The following is a 14,254-nucleotide window of genomic DNA, read 5'->3' as shown; positions in this document are numbered from 1 at the left end:
AATACAAAACCCATTGTAATCAATCAGCATCTTCCCACCAATTTCTATAGGCTTTGAGTCACACCTTTGGTTCCTCTACAAACCAGTTCTGAACATTCCTATTAAAACAAACAGGATCTACATTTGTTCAGTGATTGAAAACCAAGCTTTTACTTGGTTTTCACACAGGGACCACACAAAGGACCACTGAAAAACAGCACCTATCTGAAGCAGACTATTTAGTATGTAAAAGTACAGAGCTCTTCAGTTTTAGGGGTATTTTTTTCCCCTAATAGTTATAATAAACATAGATAAGCATTCCAGAAGTCATCAGTGTAGGGACAAAATGCAGTTTACCCATGACAACAGTAAATGCGCAACTAGAATATTCTTCTCTTTTTTCTATATGCCTTGACAATGTAGTTTACTGCATGACATTCTGCTATGCCCGAAAGCATACAATGTTGTACTATTGTTAAAAAGAAAAAAAAAAGATAATGTTTTTCTAATGTTTTTAAATATTAAGGAATAACTAGAACTATTATTGCAGCAGGGACCAAATAATTACATTTACAGTTTTAAGAACACACTGCTGTGTGAGTATCTATACTATTCCACTGTTAGAGACAGTGATTTCAAACTGTGATACTGCTTTTCCTTACAAACTAACACTTTTACTAAACATTACTAAGAAAAGTCCAATATGACAAGGTCTTTTTGATTACATGTTAAGAATCCACTATTTTAGCAAAAGGATAAATTTATTTTCATGCTTAGAGTACCACAATCATTTCAGGAAAGAAATTTTGAAAGATTATGTTACTTTTGCTGAAAACAGGTAAGAAAATGCAGCTAGTGTTTGTCTCTGTATTTAGGATTGGATAATAGCTATGCATGCATAAAATGCACATCTGTAAATAGTTACAGGTCTGCCAGGTCTGCATCTAGCATGTAGCTTTTAATAAATGGGGGTAGATTTAAATAAAAATAAATATATAATACAAATATAATCCACTTAACTAATCTATTTTGCAATCATCAAAGAATAATTTAGGCTGTGTTATCTTAATTCCATATATGAGTAATTTTGACTGACATTAAAAAAACAATTCTCAGTAAACAGAATCAGATAGTGCAGTAAACAAGACTTTTAAGGGAAATAATCATTACTGCAAACAGGATATCTCACAAAAAAGAGGATGAGTGAGTCACCCACATTTCATACCAACATAAGCAGTTACAGTTGTTACTTTTTACTACTCTAACTGATAAAGACAGTCAAACAAAAAACCTATGCAGGAACTTTCAAACATTTTCATTGTCCCTGCATTGTTTGGATAAGTTTTATAAAAATTATAAGTATAACTTTTTCACTTGGTGTCACTGAGACACATAATGCAAAGTGTGAAATCAATACAAAATTATTCTCAGGACACAGTCTATTTAACAGGGTACATAGTGAATAGGGTTTTTTTAGAACATTGATGTAGGTTCTGCTCTGTATCTTTCTTGAAATTTTACCTTTGAATTCAATACCAGGAATAACTGACCACTTCTCTAAATACCAATCTGAAAAAAGCACTTTGTTTAAGCAAACATATTTTTTTATTAAAAAAAATAAAATAACACACAAAAAGCACAATAAAGTTGTTTGTGTGTTAAGGATTATAATAATTTTGAAAAGGCAGTGACTCCTCTGTTTTTGAAACGGCTTCTTCATGGCTTAATATCAGTTAAAAAATTTCTTACAGCTGCACCACATAAATCAGTGTTAAGAACCACTGCCATATAAATCTGGATCACATTAGTGTAATAATGAAACCTCGTATTACAGCATGTTGATTGATAACCTAGTGTGGTTCTAAACAAGAAAACAATGTCCAATAATACTCTGAGAAAAAAAACAGATTTAATTTCCTTAAACAACCATCAAGAAAACCTTAGTCACAGAAAGATTAAACCTACTTCACCCAAAACACAAGGATAGAGAAGTTTTTAAATCCTCCACATCAAAACTGGACAATCATGTCATATGTAACTCCAGGGTTTAATATACCCAAAGCTGAAAGCCTATCAAAATCTTGCTTATTACAGATGCAAATACTATGATACAAATAGAAACTTGTCTAGATTTTTTAGTTGAGGGCTTTTTGTGCTTTTAGTTAAGGCCACTGTGAGATCTTAAGAAAGTGATCTTCAAAAGTGGTAATTTCACAGATAGAAACTACAAATAGGAAATGGTAGAGTTAAAGAAAAATTATGAGAGGATGATTAATTAGACTGGGCTTAGAAAGGTAAGACAGAGACAGATAAAATAATTTTACTAGGGAATGTAGAATTGAATGGAGTGGAATAAAAGATAAATTATAGACAATAGTTTGATAGTGAAAGCAATATCAATATTGTGAAAAGAGGAAGGTACAAATACATTCAGAGCTTCTTTTTCATGGGAAAGCCTGGTCAAATCCATTGTTTTCCATTTTAACTTTAAAAAAGAGAGATATCTCCATTTTAATTTTTTGCCCTATCTGTAACCATAATTGCAGAATTCGTAATACACACCCTGGGAATGAGACATGTACATAGTATTTATATGTGTAGACATAGTACCTTTTTATAATACTTTTTATAGTATTTCATTTGGAAAAAAAAAAAAAAACAACTTACTTTAACTTGTTTGCATAGTGAATAGTACTATTTTTCATACCTCTGGGTTCTGTATTTTGGCCAATCAAGAGGTTTACTTGATTTTTCTATTTTTTTGCTTGACATAGAGGATTTTGTGATGATTTTATATTTTAAATATTTTTTTCAATTCTATAGTTAAATATATTTTCACTTCCTATAATCACTTGAAATCACGGAGGAAATAAAAATAATTAATAGAAACTACTACAGCCATGATTCATTTTCACATGATCTGTTATAACATGTTTACAATGACACTGGGACTAGTGCATAATTGCAAAAACTTGCAATTAATAATCAAATGGCTATGAGAGGTAATTACCTTGATTAGCATGTCACTGTGACTTTTTCATCCAGGTTATATTTATAGAGTTGGATTATCAAGTAACATACTACATACTTCCTATGAAGGCAGTAACCTAAGAAATGACTTAGTTTCAAATTTAAAAAAAAACCCACTATACTTTGACTTAATACCAGATTTTTCCATAGGAGAAAACTTGTGTCAGTGGTTATGATTTGGAAATTTTGTCCTTTAATATTTAGTGTTGTCTTCAAACTGTACAAATCTTTTTGCAATTTATCAACAGCTACTTTCTAAATGACAACTGAAATACTACAGTATATGAACATTTGCAGTACAGAAATAGCCTAGAAGTACAGCTGTTTTCACTCAGACTTTGCCAACTTTGTGTGTGTAGAGTTCCATTTGGGAGTTTGCATAGGTCTGCTATACCCTTTATACCCATCTACCTCTTCTTATTCCTGTCATATCTTACTTGTTGCTTACTAAAGTTTCTCTTTTTTTTTTTAGAAATTGGTGTAATAAAAGACATATGTCAAAGATGCTATCTATCTATATATATATGCCATCTCTTCACATCATTCCTCATTTTTGTACTTAGTGTTTATTAGTTAGATCATCACACTGGGCCCTTTTCATTTCACTTTTTCTAACACCCAATAACCCACCCAAAAATACAAGCTCCATTCTTTATACATAGATGCTTGTTACTCTAGAGAAGTGTTCTCATCAACAACTTTAATCACCGTGTAAAAGAGTTTAGCAGGCTTTAGCAATAGATGTCCTTATTGGTTTCTTGCAGGCCATAGATAAGAATGAACAGCATTTGTCCAAGGAAAGATTCTTTTTGTATAGTATTAGAAAAGACCTGAAAGAGATGAGGATTTTCTGCTTGTAAGTCTCAGTTAAAACTTAGTCTACTTACATAGTTTTAGTATGGCAGAAAGTGACTTTAAACTGTGAGCAAGAAAAGCAAAACTGTTTTATCTTAGAGGAACTTCTAATATTGTTTAAAACTGCATAAAATATACATTTCTCTCTATGCACAGTTCATTTCATATTATAAGGAAGTAATATTTAACTACCAAAATTACTTCAGTCCTTTGTATAGATGTTATCAAGCTAAGTTTCCTATACACCTTGAAAAGCAGATATATAGTCTATGTGTTTTACAATGCAAAACTGGAAGCACATTGGAGCCATGTAATTTGGTCAAGACCGTATAAGAAAATTGTATAAATTCATGACTGAATTTGTAAATCCTAATGAAAAAGACATTTTTGCATAACTATCTATGTTGCTACATTTAGGTCCTGAAGACCTGCACAGACTACCAAAGAACTGTCAGCAGATTTGGAGATAATTTTTTTGGTGCTACTAACACTTAGAAAAAATCTGTGGGGTTTTTTGGGTTTTTTGTTTTGTTTTGTTTTTTGTTTTTTAGGAAAAGCTGCTCTTCTGTGTCAGCAGATTCAGGAATTTCTAGTATTATGTTGACATTAACTTGTACTTTGGTAAAATAAAATATAACATATTTTATATTTACATAAATAATTTGGATGATAAAATATTCACTTCAAACTGTGCAATGTAATGTAATCTATAGGAGCCACTTTTCAGTAATAAGCTATCACATTCACAATTTAAGACAAATATTAGAGAGACAGAAAGAAAAGTTCTCCAGTTCAAGCCTTATGCCTAAACATTACTTCATCCTAATAAGTGTATATGTAAATACACACACACATATATTTGCACAAACACTCATATGTTTCTTTTGGCTTTCTGCAGACATACCAGTTAAAATAGAATGATCATGCCTTTCTTCAAAAACAATAGAAATAGTCTATTCATGTAGGAACTAAACATTCAGAGTTTAGTTTAGTAATAGTATATGGTTGTTCTAGATACATTCTGATTCAATTATCAACTTTATGAGGTATGTTTATCAATATTGTCAACTGCAACAATACAAGGTGAATTTAACAACTGGTTTAACAGTTACCTTTCTGTCATGTAAGCAAGTCTAACAGTTACACGCCCCTGTAATAGAATGAGTCTTTCCCATAGACTATAACTTTCTGGGACAAGATTATTATTGTGAACTATCATTCTTCCCGCTTTCATAGCTGAAACATAGGTGGAAGACTAATGGCCACAGACAGTCTGTGCTGGCATGCTGTGGTATAATGTCATATATGTGTGTCATATATAAGTGGTCTCCACAACAAAAATCAAGTTTGCTTCCTAGACTGTTTCAAATCCCATAAAGCAATTTAGCAATGCAAAGAAAAATGAATAACTAATATTTAGCAGAGCTGGTTCTCAGAGATGACCACACATCTCCCTATAAAACTGGTATATGCACTCTTCATCTGTATAATGCTAGTTATGAGCTTTTCTGAAGAAGATAATACTCAGAGGCTGTAAAAGAGGTTTTTCTTGCTTTACATGACAAGTCAAGTACACAAGCTAGTAAAATATCCATCAGCTACTTCAGAGTAGCCAAACTGGCTGTCCTAGTTACCTCAGAGAAAGATATCCTATGGAAGGCTGATAATGGGAAAGTCTCTTCCTAAGGTCAGTTAGTAGAAAGTTACCTCCACCTTCAAATAATTGCCAAAATTTTTTGGTTGGTTGGGTTTGGTTTGGTTTGGGTTTGGGTTTGGTTTTAAATCCTCACCATTTAATTTAGCCAAATAAATGTCTAATAATTTTTTCCTAACCTGCTAAAATCTCGGCTTCTTTGCAATATCGTGAGCATAAGTTCAAGAGACCAGTTGCACTTTGTCTGGTCAAGCACTTTCTTTTATCAGATTTAATTTTCTGCCTTTCAGTCTCAATGGGTATCTAGAAATTTAACACCATATCAAAATATTCCCAAGAGTATAGCACAACTGATGTGAGCTACTGTTCTTTCAGCTTTGTATTTATAATCGCAATGCCAAGCATTTTATTGCTTCAATGTATTTTCTTCATAAAGCAAACTTTTCAGATTGAAAAAAAAAATCTCCATTTAAATGTCTTGCCTGCTCAGAACCCATCTCTCAGAGCTGAATATCTATTTACCATTACATTCTGCTACATTTTTTTTCAATTATCTTTGTTTCTCTTATCTACAAGCTTTGCTGTATTTATTGCTGTGTGTCCCTACCAATGTTCAGTCCATTTTCAACATTCTACATATCCTCTGTTTTTTTTATTTTTTTTTTGTTCATGCAGTGAAAATTTTCTTGTTTAGATTCATTCAGTTCTGTTCTTGGTCTCATCATTTTCAACTTTGATTGCTGGTTCATTGTGCTTTCTTTTCTTTTTTTAATTGCCATTGTTCCCTCCTTCAGTCTGCATTGGTCTTTGTTCTTTTTTCCTTCTGTTTCCTTATCTCTACATTGGTCTTTGACTAGCACTTATACCTTTATATTTTCTCTTTATTTCTAAGGGTAGAATGTCATCCCATTTAGTTTTGTTCACTGGTCCCTAAATTCACAAATGAAATTCCTTCTTTTTTTCTCTTTCCATGCAAATAGTGGAGAAAGCTAGAGAACTGTGGATCAGCTAAAAGAAAAATCAATGACTCGGTGATCAGTGGTTTGAAGGTGTTTCCAAAGTCCTGAATCCTTAATTTGATCCTAATCAGCTCACAGTTTGTGTTCTGGTTGCCAATTTGGGCAGAAAGTGAACAGTGGCGAGAGAAGAAAAGTCTGAGCAGAAAAAACTCAAAGAGCTACGGTTGCCTCTGATGGTAATGGAAATTTTTTGAGATTCAGTAAATGGTCCATTGTCTCCCTATCAACAACTCTTGGTCTATCTACATCAATATCCAAAAAGACATAAACAGGAGAGTGAAAAGGGAATTATATAATCACAAGTTATTATTCAATTATTTAAAGCTATTTCTAATATCACACTGCAAGTTGGGGTAACGAATTAAAGCAAAAAATTATATTTTAGAAAACTATTGAGTATGACATCTCTTTTAAAAGTAGTGTTCAATTCTAAGCACCTTACTCCTTAAAAAAAAAATACAAACATGCTCTTTGGTATTTACTGCTAGTATATTATGCATTATGCTCAGAAATTTCTTTAGAAAAAAGAAGAAAGCAAAATATTATCTAAGTTGTAAAGTAAAATACATGCAAGGAAATGTCAGAATTGAGGTTGCCATTCTCTCATCCACCTACATATGCACCATCTCACTGCCACTAGTAGCACAGTTTAAAATTAATTGTGGTTTCCATATGACTATTCAAGAAGTGACATGAAGAGTACCCAATGAACAATTTGTATGGTTAGTTCTATACTTTGTTTTGTACAGTATCTAAATCTTGCTTTAAAGGCAAGTATTAAATAATTTTCTCCCAGATTTTTCTATGCAGTGTCAGGACCCTGAGGAAACCAATAGACTTTCCTGGCCCTGATCAGCCTCAGCTGGGACTTCCACCCACCACTGCCCATGGGTCCTGGGACTCCATTTCAGCCCACCCTGAGGCATCCAGACACTGCTACAGCTCTGTCCCTGTCTCTGCCTCCTGTATGAGCCTCTCAGCCCTACTCTGTGGGGAGCTTAGCCGGTCCCATTTCTTTTTGCTCACAGCTGGACTGTAGGGTGCTGTCGATGGACCCTGTTACCAGTCCCCGGCTCTTCCCCCCGTGTTCAGCCCCTGCAGGATTGTGCCCTGTCGGTGAGAGCACAGCCTGAGCGGGGTCACCCTCAGCTCCTGGCTTGTGCCCCTCGTGGAGCAGCCCTGCTCCTGCCTGCCACTCCCTAATATATGGCAGTAGCTACTACAGTGAATTATTTACAAGTTATACTAAAAAATATTTTCATAACATGCAAGAGGTAACATCAAATGCTTCCAACTGGCTTTTGTAAAGCAGTTGATTTATGTGATGTTTTATCAGTTCAAATCATACCTTCCATTAACTTCATTTAAAACTGAGATTTCTTATCACTAATGCAAACAAAACTCTTGTTTCTCAAGCTGGGCACCCAGAAAATTGAAAACATGTTATTGATATGCATCTTCAAAAAGCTTGGCTGAAACAATTCGTCTAGTAACACACAAAGATTATGTGAAAGGCAGAAATGTTGAAAAAATGGAACAGTTCTATCTGGAAATGCAACACCTTGACTCAGAATAACAGTCAGAAGTTTTGACTACTTTCCAAAATAAAGTGTATGCCAAGTTGCAATTTAAAAGTAATTATATAAAAGCAAACCCTGATTTTATTTTTTTTTAAGATTTTTTTTGAGGGAGCTAGATGTATAAGTGTGAAAGAAAGGATACACAAAAGTCACAAAGAGGCACAAGGTGGGCAACAAGAAAGCCCTAAAAATAGACAGTGTCTATGACATGACCCAGAAAGACTCCCAAGTAAAAAATTTTGCTGCAAGCTTGGTTCAAATACAGTAAGTAATACTATCTTTCTGAAAACAGTTTTTTTGTAGGTGCTTACAAATATGATTTATGGAAAGATTTTTTTTTTTTTATTTAGTTCACAGCTTTAAACTATTCTATATTTTTTCTATTTATAGTTTGAGGCAAAGATCTAGCATATTAAATATGCTAAATCAAGCATATACAGTAACACAAAATGAAAGTGTAATATTGACCATACACTTTCTGTAATGGCCATATCTGACATGCTTGTCTTCCATTTGTTATTGTTTAGCTGCCATTTAAGTGCCATCTAAACCAGTTAAAGCTGTTAAGTATTCACTGAAGACAGTCAATGACTGCAAATTTCAACAAGATTCAATTCTGAGGAGAACAATTAAACAAAGAAGTACAAACTGGATGAGGCTGGAGTCAGAGGTCATGAGCTTCACAAATAGCCCAACTGCAAAATCTTTTTCAGTCATATAGAAACTTCTTTCAATCAAAATATTGAAGTAGAAAAAGAAAGAGTGGCCTTGTCTTATCTGAGACAATGTTTTTAGCTGTCCAGTTATATATTTTACAAATAAACCTGTATAGTCCTCTGAAAACATTTTTGTCTGTTACAAAATTAAGGGGAGGGTGACTAGTGTAATCTGATTACACTTTCATTAATGTAATTAAGTAAAATGATAAAATCCATTGTCATGCTAGAATGGAAGTTTCCACAAGCAACTGTACCTCAGTAAAGCTTTACTTGTTTAAGTAAAAACCTTTTGCAAAAAGAAAAGTCTAGGAAACATCACCTTACTACTTGCTATAGCAATCTGAGAAAATAAGCGTCACCATGAAAGATTTAGTAAAGCTTTCATAATTTCACTATCACACTTTCTTAATTTAAAACCCAATTCTCCACTCACACAAATGTGTACTATTTTTCTACTGCATGCAGTAGAAAATGCAGTAGAAAAAGTTGTACTTGCAAAAGTAGTCTATTTCAAGTCCTATATGGTGGCTTAATCGTCTTTTCCTTTTTAAATGCTGACTTATTCTATTCTCTTCTACAGAACTCCGTATCCTTTTCCTCACCAGAATGTAGTGGCATCCTAAATTCACAATACCAAAACTTTTGAGCATGCCAGGCTTCCTTGACTTTCTTCTCAAGATATCAACATTTAAAAAAAGTGTATCTCAAAGCTCCAGCTTTGAAGGCATAGTTTAATATAAAAAGAATCCTGCACACATATATCTATATATGTAGATAGGTATCTATACATGTAGATAGGTATCTATATATCAATATGGACAGATAGATATACATAGATATGAACATACATGTGCACACAAATATATATAAACCTTCTCGGTAGCTTGAACAAGATATATGAAGAAAAAATTTCTGTCCTTGCAAGATATTATTTTCCTCTTCCTTCCATCCTCCTAGCTTCCCTCACCTGTTTTCTCTGATGCTCATTAAAACTGCAACTCAGTAAGAACCATAAGTTCCTAACAGTAATAATTGTTTTATTCTTTTGCACTTGTGCAGAACGTTGTTCACATACTCTTTGAGATTACGAATTAGAGTGGATTCATCAATAGAAATCTTGACTGACAGTGGGGGCCTTTTTGGGCTCCTCCATGTAAATTTTATCCTTCAAGGAGTTGGCAGAAAGGAGAAAAACTACATGTTCTTGGTTTTTCTTGTGGAAGACAACCCTCAAATCTTTTAGGTATAGGTTCCCTCTTTCCTGCAGCTGGTATCAGAAGAGCACACAAACACTCATGAAACAGGAAATACAAATGGAAACACGGAAGTACAAAGAAAACCAATTTCATTAGAGATACATTTCTCCATATCTGCTGGGCAACACCAACGACAGCAGAGCAGTGAGAATATGTTGAAGAAACAACCCTGCAGACACCAAGGTCAGTGAAGAAAGAGGGGGAGGAGGTGCTCCAGGCACCAGAGCAGAGATTCCCCTGCAGCCTGTGGTGAAGACCATGGTGAGGCAGGCTGCCCCCCTGCAACCTATAGAGGTGAATGGTGGAGCAGATATCCACCTGCAGCCTGTGGAGGACCCCATGCCAGAGCAGGTGGATGCACCCAAAGGAGGCTGTGACCCCACGGGAAGCCTGCACTGGAGCAGGCTCCTGGCAGGACCTGTGGAAAGAGGAGATCACGCTGGCAGGACTTGTGACCCCGTGGGGGACCCATGCTGGAGCAGTCTGTTCCTAAAGGACTGTACCCCATGGAAGGGACCCACACTGGAGCAGTTCATGAAGAACTGTAGCCCGTGGGAAGGACCCACGTTGGAGGAGTTTGTGGAGGACTGTCTCCCATGGAAGGGACCCCACACTGGAGCAGGGGAAGAGTGTGAGGAGTCCTTCCCCTGAGGAGGAAGGAGCGGCAGAAACAACGTGTGATGAACTGACCGCAACCCTCATTCTGCATCCCCCTGCACCACTCGGGAAGGGGGAAGGAGGTAGAGAAATCGGGAGTAAAGTAAAGCCTGGGAAGAAGGGAGGGGTGGGGAGAAGATGTTTTAAGTTTTAGCCCCAAGTCTCTCAGCCTTTCTTCATAGAAGAGGTGTTCCAGCTCTCTGATCATTTTCATGGCCCTCCTCTAGACCTGCTTTAACAGGTCCATGTCTTTCTTGTGCTGGGGACCTCAGAACTGGACACAGTACTCCAGATGGGCTCTCACAAGAGCAGAGCGGTGACCTGCTGGCCACACTTCTTCTGATGCAGCCCAGGATATGGTTGGCTTTCTGGGCTGCAAGTGCACAATTCTGGTTCATATCCAATTTTTCATCTACCAATATCCCCAAGTCCTTCTCCTCAAGACTGCTCTCAATCCCTTCATCCAGCAGCCTGTATTGATAATGGGGATTACCCTGACCCAGGTGCAGGTCCTTGCACTTGACCTTGTTGAACTTCATGAGGTTCACATGGGCACACTCCTTAAGCCTGTCAATGTCTTTCTGGATGGCATCCCTTCCCTCAAGCGAATCAGCTGCACCACTCAGCTTGATGTCATCTGCAAACCTGCTGGGGGTGCACTCAATCCCACTGTCCATGTCATTAACAAAGATATTGAATAGTATTGGTCCCAATACAGACCCCGAGGGACACCACTTGTTACTGATCTTCATTTGGACATTAAGCTATTGACTGCAACTCTTTGGATGTGGCCATCCAGCCAATTCCTTATCCATCAAACAGTCCACGCATCAAATCCATCTCTCTCCTATTTAGCAACAAGGATGTTGTGTGGGACCTTGTCAAAGGCCTTGCAGAAGTCTAGGTAGATGATGACTTACAGAAGTCAAGGTAGATGATGATAAAGATAACTAGTAAATGTATGGATAACATATCTGTTGCTATTGCAGAATTATTATGTATCCTTCAAGTTGCAACCTTCCAGAACTCTGAAGTAGACACTGATAAAAATGTTCTGTGACCCATCACATTCTTGATTTTTCAAACTGTTTTTTTCACTCTTGTTATTCCTTTGTGTTAAAAAGTGCTCATACACAATTGCAAAAAAATTACCTATTGTCTCTGTCTTAAATACGTTATCTTTTTCTGATCTCTCTTGAAAGCCTCCTGTTGCAAAGATTACAAAAGTTCCACTGCTACTAGACCGTGCAAACTGAGACCTCCACAATCTCATATTCACTTTACATGTATTTATCCATGCTCATATGCTTCTTCATTAATTAGATTTTGTTGAGACAAATTTTATATGAGGGCTAGATTAATTTTAGCACTTACTTTAACTACAATTAAAGCACATTTTTTTTTTATTTTAAGACATTTATGATTAATTAAGGAAAGTGCACCTTAAAGTCTAAATAAGAAAGAATCTATATTTTAAAAATACTAGCTTTAACTATTTTTTCAGATATTTTTAAGATATGAATACAAGTTACATTTTAATAATGTTTATTCTTTACCTTGTCCTAAAGTTTGCAGGATGAGGATGCCCATCATATAATGACAAATAATCATATTCTTCTTCTAGAGCAAAAGACTGAAAGACGATCTGTATTCTGTTTCTTTCTTCTGCTATTATAACCCATGTACAGTTTGCACCATTTGGATATCCATATGGGAAGCCAGGGCTTTCTATAGTGCCATTAAGTCCTTTTAAAGTTCCACCACAGGTATAAATAAATCCTAAAAAAAACCAAGGAAACAAAAGTTAGTGATCCATTTTTATATTAACCTTCAGTAAAATACATCATTGGAATTCATGATTTCTAAAAAATTATCAAAATACTTCTTTGCAAGTACTGCATTTAGAAAGGTAAAGCCCGTGTTTTAATACAAATCCTGGCCACTTAATGCAAAACCACCCCACCCACCTAACAAATGTGTTTTCCATACTGTTTATGTAAAGACATATGGTAGCATCTTTGCAAATAAATATATATAAACAACATCTATGACTAAATTTGGTAGCCTATGAGGCAAAGTATTTATATCAATTCCCTTTTTTGTAAAAAGAAAGAGAAGCAGCCAAAGCAAAATAAATTAGTCTTCTTTTGGTGAAGGTCTGATACAGATTAGATCTATTAACCTTCTGCTGCTCCTCCCCAGATTTTGGGACTGGAAGAGGCTGAAAGGCTATTTATTAAGAAAAAAATGTTTCCAATCAATAATTCTGGTTTATGAAAGCTGTGTACTTAAAGACTCAATGTGAAATAGCCATCTGTTGCATCATTATATTATCTCATGTAAATAACTGCATTGTGTATTTGTAACCAGAAAGAACTTAGTAAACTTTTCTATATCTAAATAAAATATTAAGATGAACAGCTTACGTGTTTTGACTGACCCTAAGTGGGTGTTGTGGTTTAACCTCAGTAGTCATCTAAGCCCCACACAACTGTTCGCTCACTCCCCCCAGTGGGATGGGGGAGAAATTTGGAAAGGTTAAAAATGAAAAAAATTGTGTATTGAGATAAAGACAGTTAAATAGGTAGGGCAAAAGCTGCACACGTAAGCAAAGCAGAATAAGGAATTCATTGGCTACTTCGGCAGGCAGGTATTTAGCCATTTCCAGGAAAGCAGGGCTCCATCACACCTAATGGTTACATGGGAAGACAAACATCATAACCCTGAACCCCTTCCTTCTCCTTTCCCTCAGCTTTTATCACTGAGCATGATGTTATATGGTATGGAATATCCCTTTGGTCAATTGGGACCAGCTGTCCCAGCTGTGTCCCCTCCCAACTTCTTGCCCATCCCCAGCGTGTTTGCTGGGAGGGGCAGCATGAGAAACAGAGAAGGCCTTGATGCTGTGTAAGCACTGTTCAGTGATAACTGAAACATTCTTGTGTTATCAACACTGTTTTGGTCACAAATCCAAACCATAATACCGTAGGATCTACTATGACGAAAATTAACTCTATCCCAGCCAAAATCAGTACAGTGGGTCAAAGCTGAAAGGTGGATCTGCCAATAGATCCTTTTTAACATGAATATCCCCAAATGTCAGAAATGGCCCATACATTCAAAAGCCAAATTTTCTTGGACTATAAGCAATTTTCTTTTTATATAGAAAATCAATTTTCCAAGAAAAAATAGAAAACATGAATAATTATAAAAAGATCTCCCCCTAAGTCCTGGCAGGGTAGGTCCTTTTCTATACTCTTGTTCTCAGTTCTAATGTTCAATTACAGCAGTTCCTAACTCCTCTAGGCCCTTAAGATATTTTTTATTCTTTCCACCACCTTTGCAGTCTGACTGTACATCTCCACTACATCCCCTCTCCAGGCTTTTTGCTCTCTTATCCCTTAAATATTATATCAGTTTTCCTGCTTTGCCTTTTGCACCCCCAAAGCTTCTCTTCCCCAAGCATGCTCAGAGCAAGCCCCCTCTGCTAGTGGGGGGATTTTAT

General features: G+C 35.8%; 1 protein-coding gene across 1 annotated transcript in view; it reads right to left on the bottom strand.

Moving 5' to 3' along the window:
- CSMD3 (CUB and Sushi multiple domains 3) overlaps window positions 1-14,254 on the bottom strand; it is an 823,344-nt gene that overhangs the window by 714,752 nt on the left and 94,338 nt on the right. Inside the window, exon 2 of the mRNA XM_076329214.1 lies at window positions 12,306-12,528. Coding sequence (XP_076185329.1) covers window positions 12,306-12,528 — 223 coding nt within the window. The remainder of the gene's footprint in view (window positions 1-12,305; window positions 12,529-14,254) is intronic.

The sequence above is a fragment of the Aptenodytes patagonicus genome, chromosome 2 (genome assembly GCF_965638725.1).
Source record: "Aptenodytes patagonicus chromosome 2, bAptPat1.pri.cur, whole genome shotgun sequence".
Classification (NCBI taxonomy): Eukaryota; Metazoa; Chordata; class Aves; order Sphenisciformes; family Spheniscidae; genus Aptenodytes; species Aptenodytes patagonicus.
The sequence above is the reverse complement of the archived record's forward strand: the minus strand, read 5'-3'. Positions and strand labels throughout refer to the sequence as shown.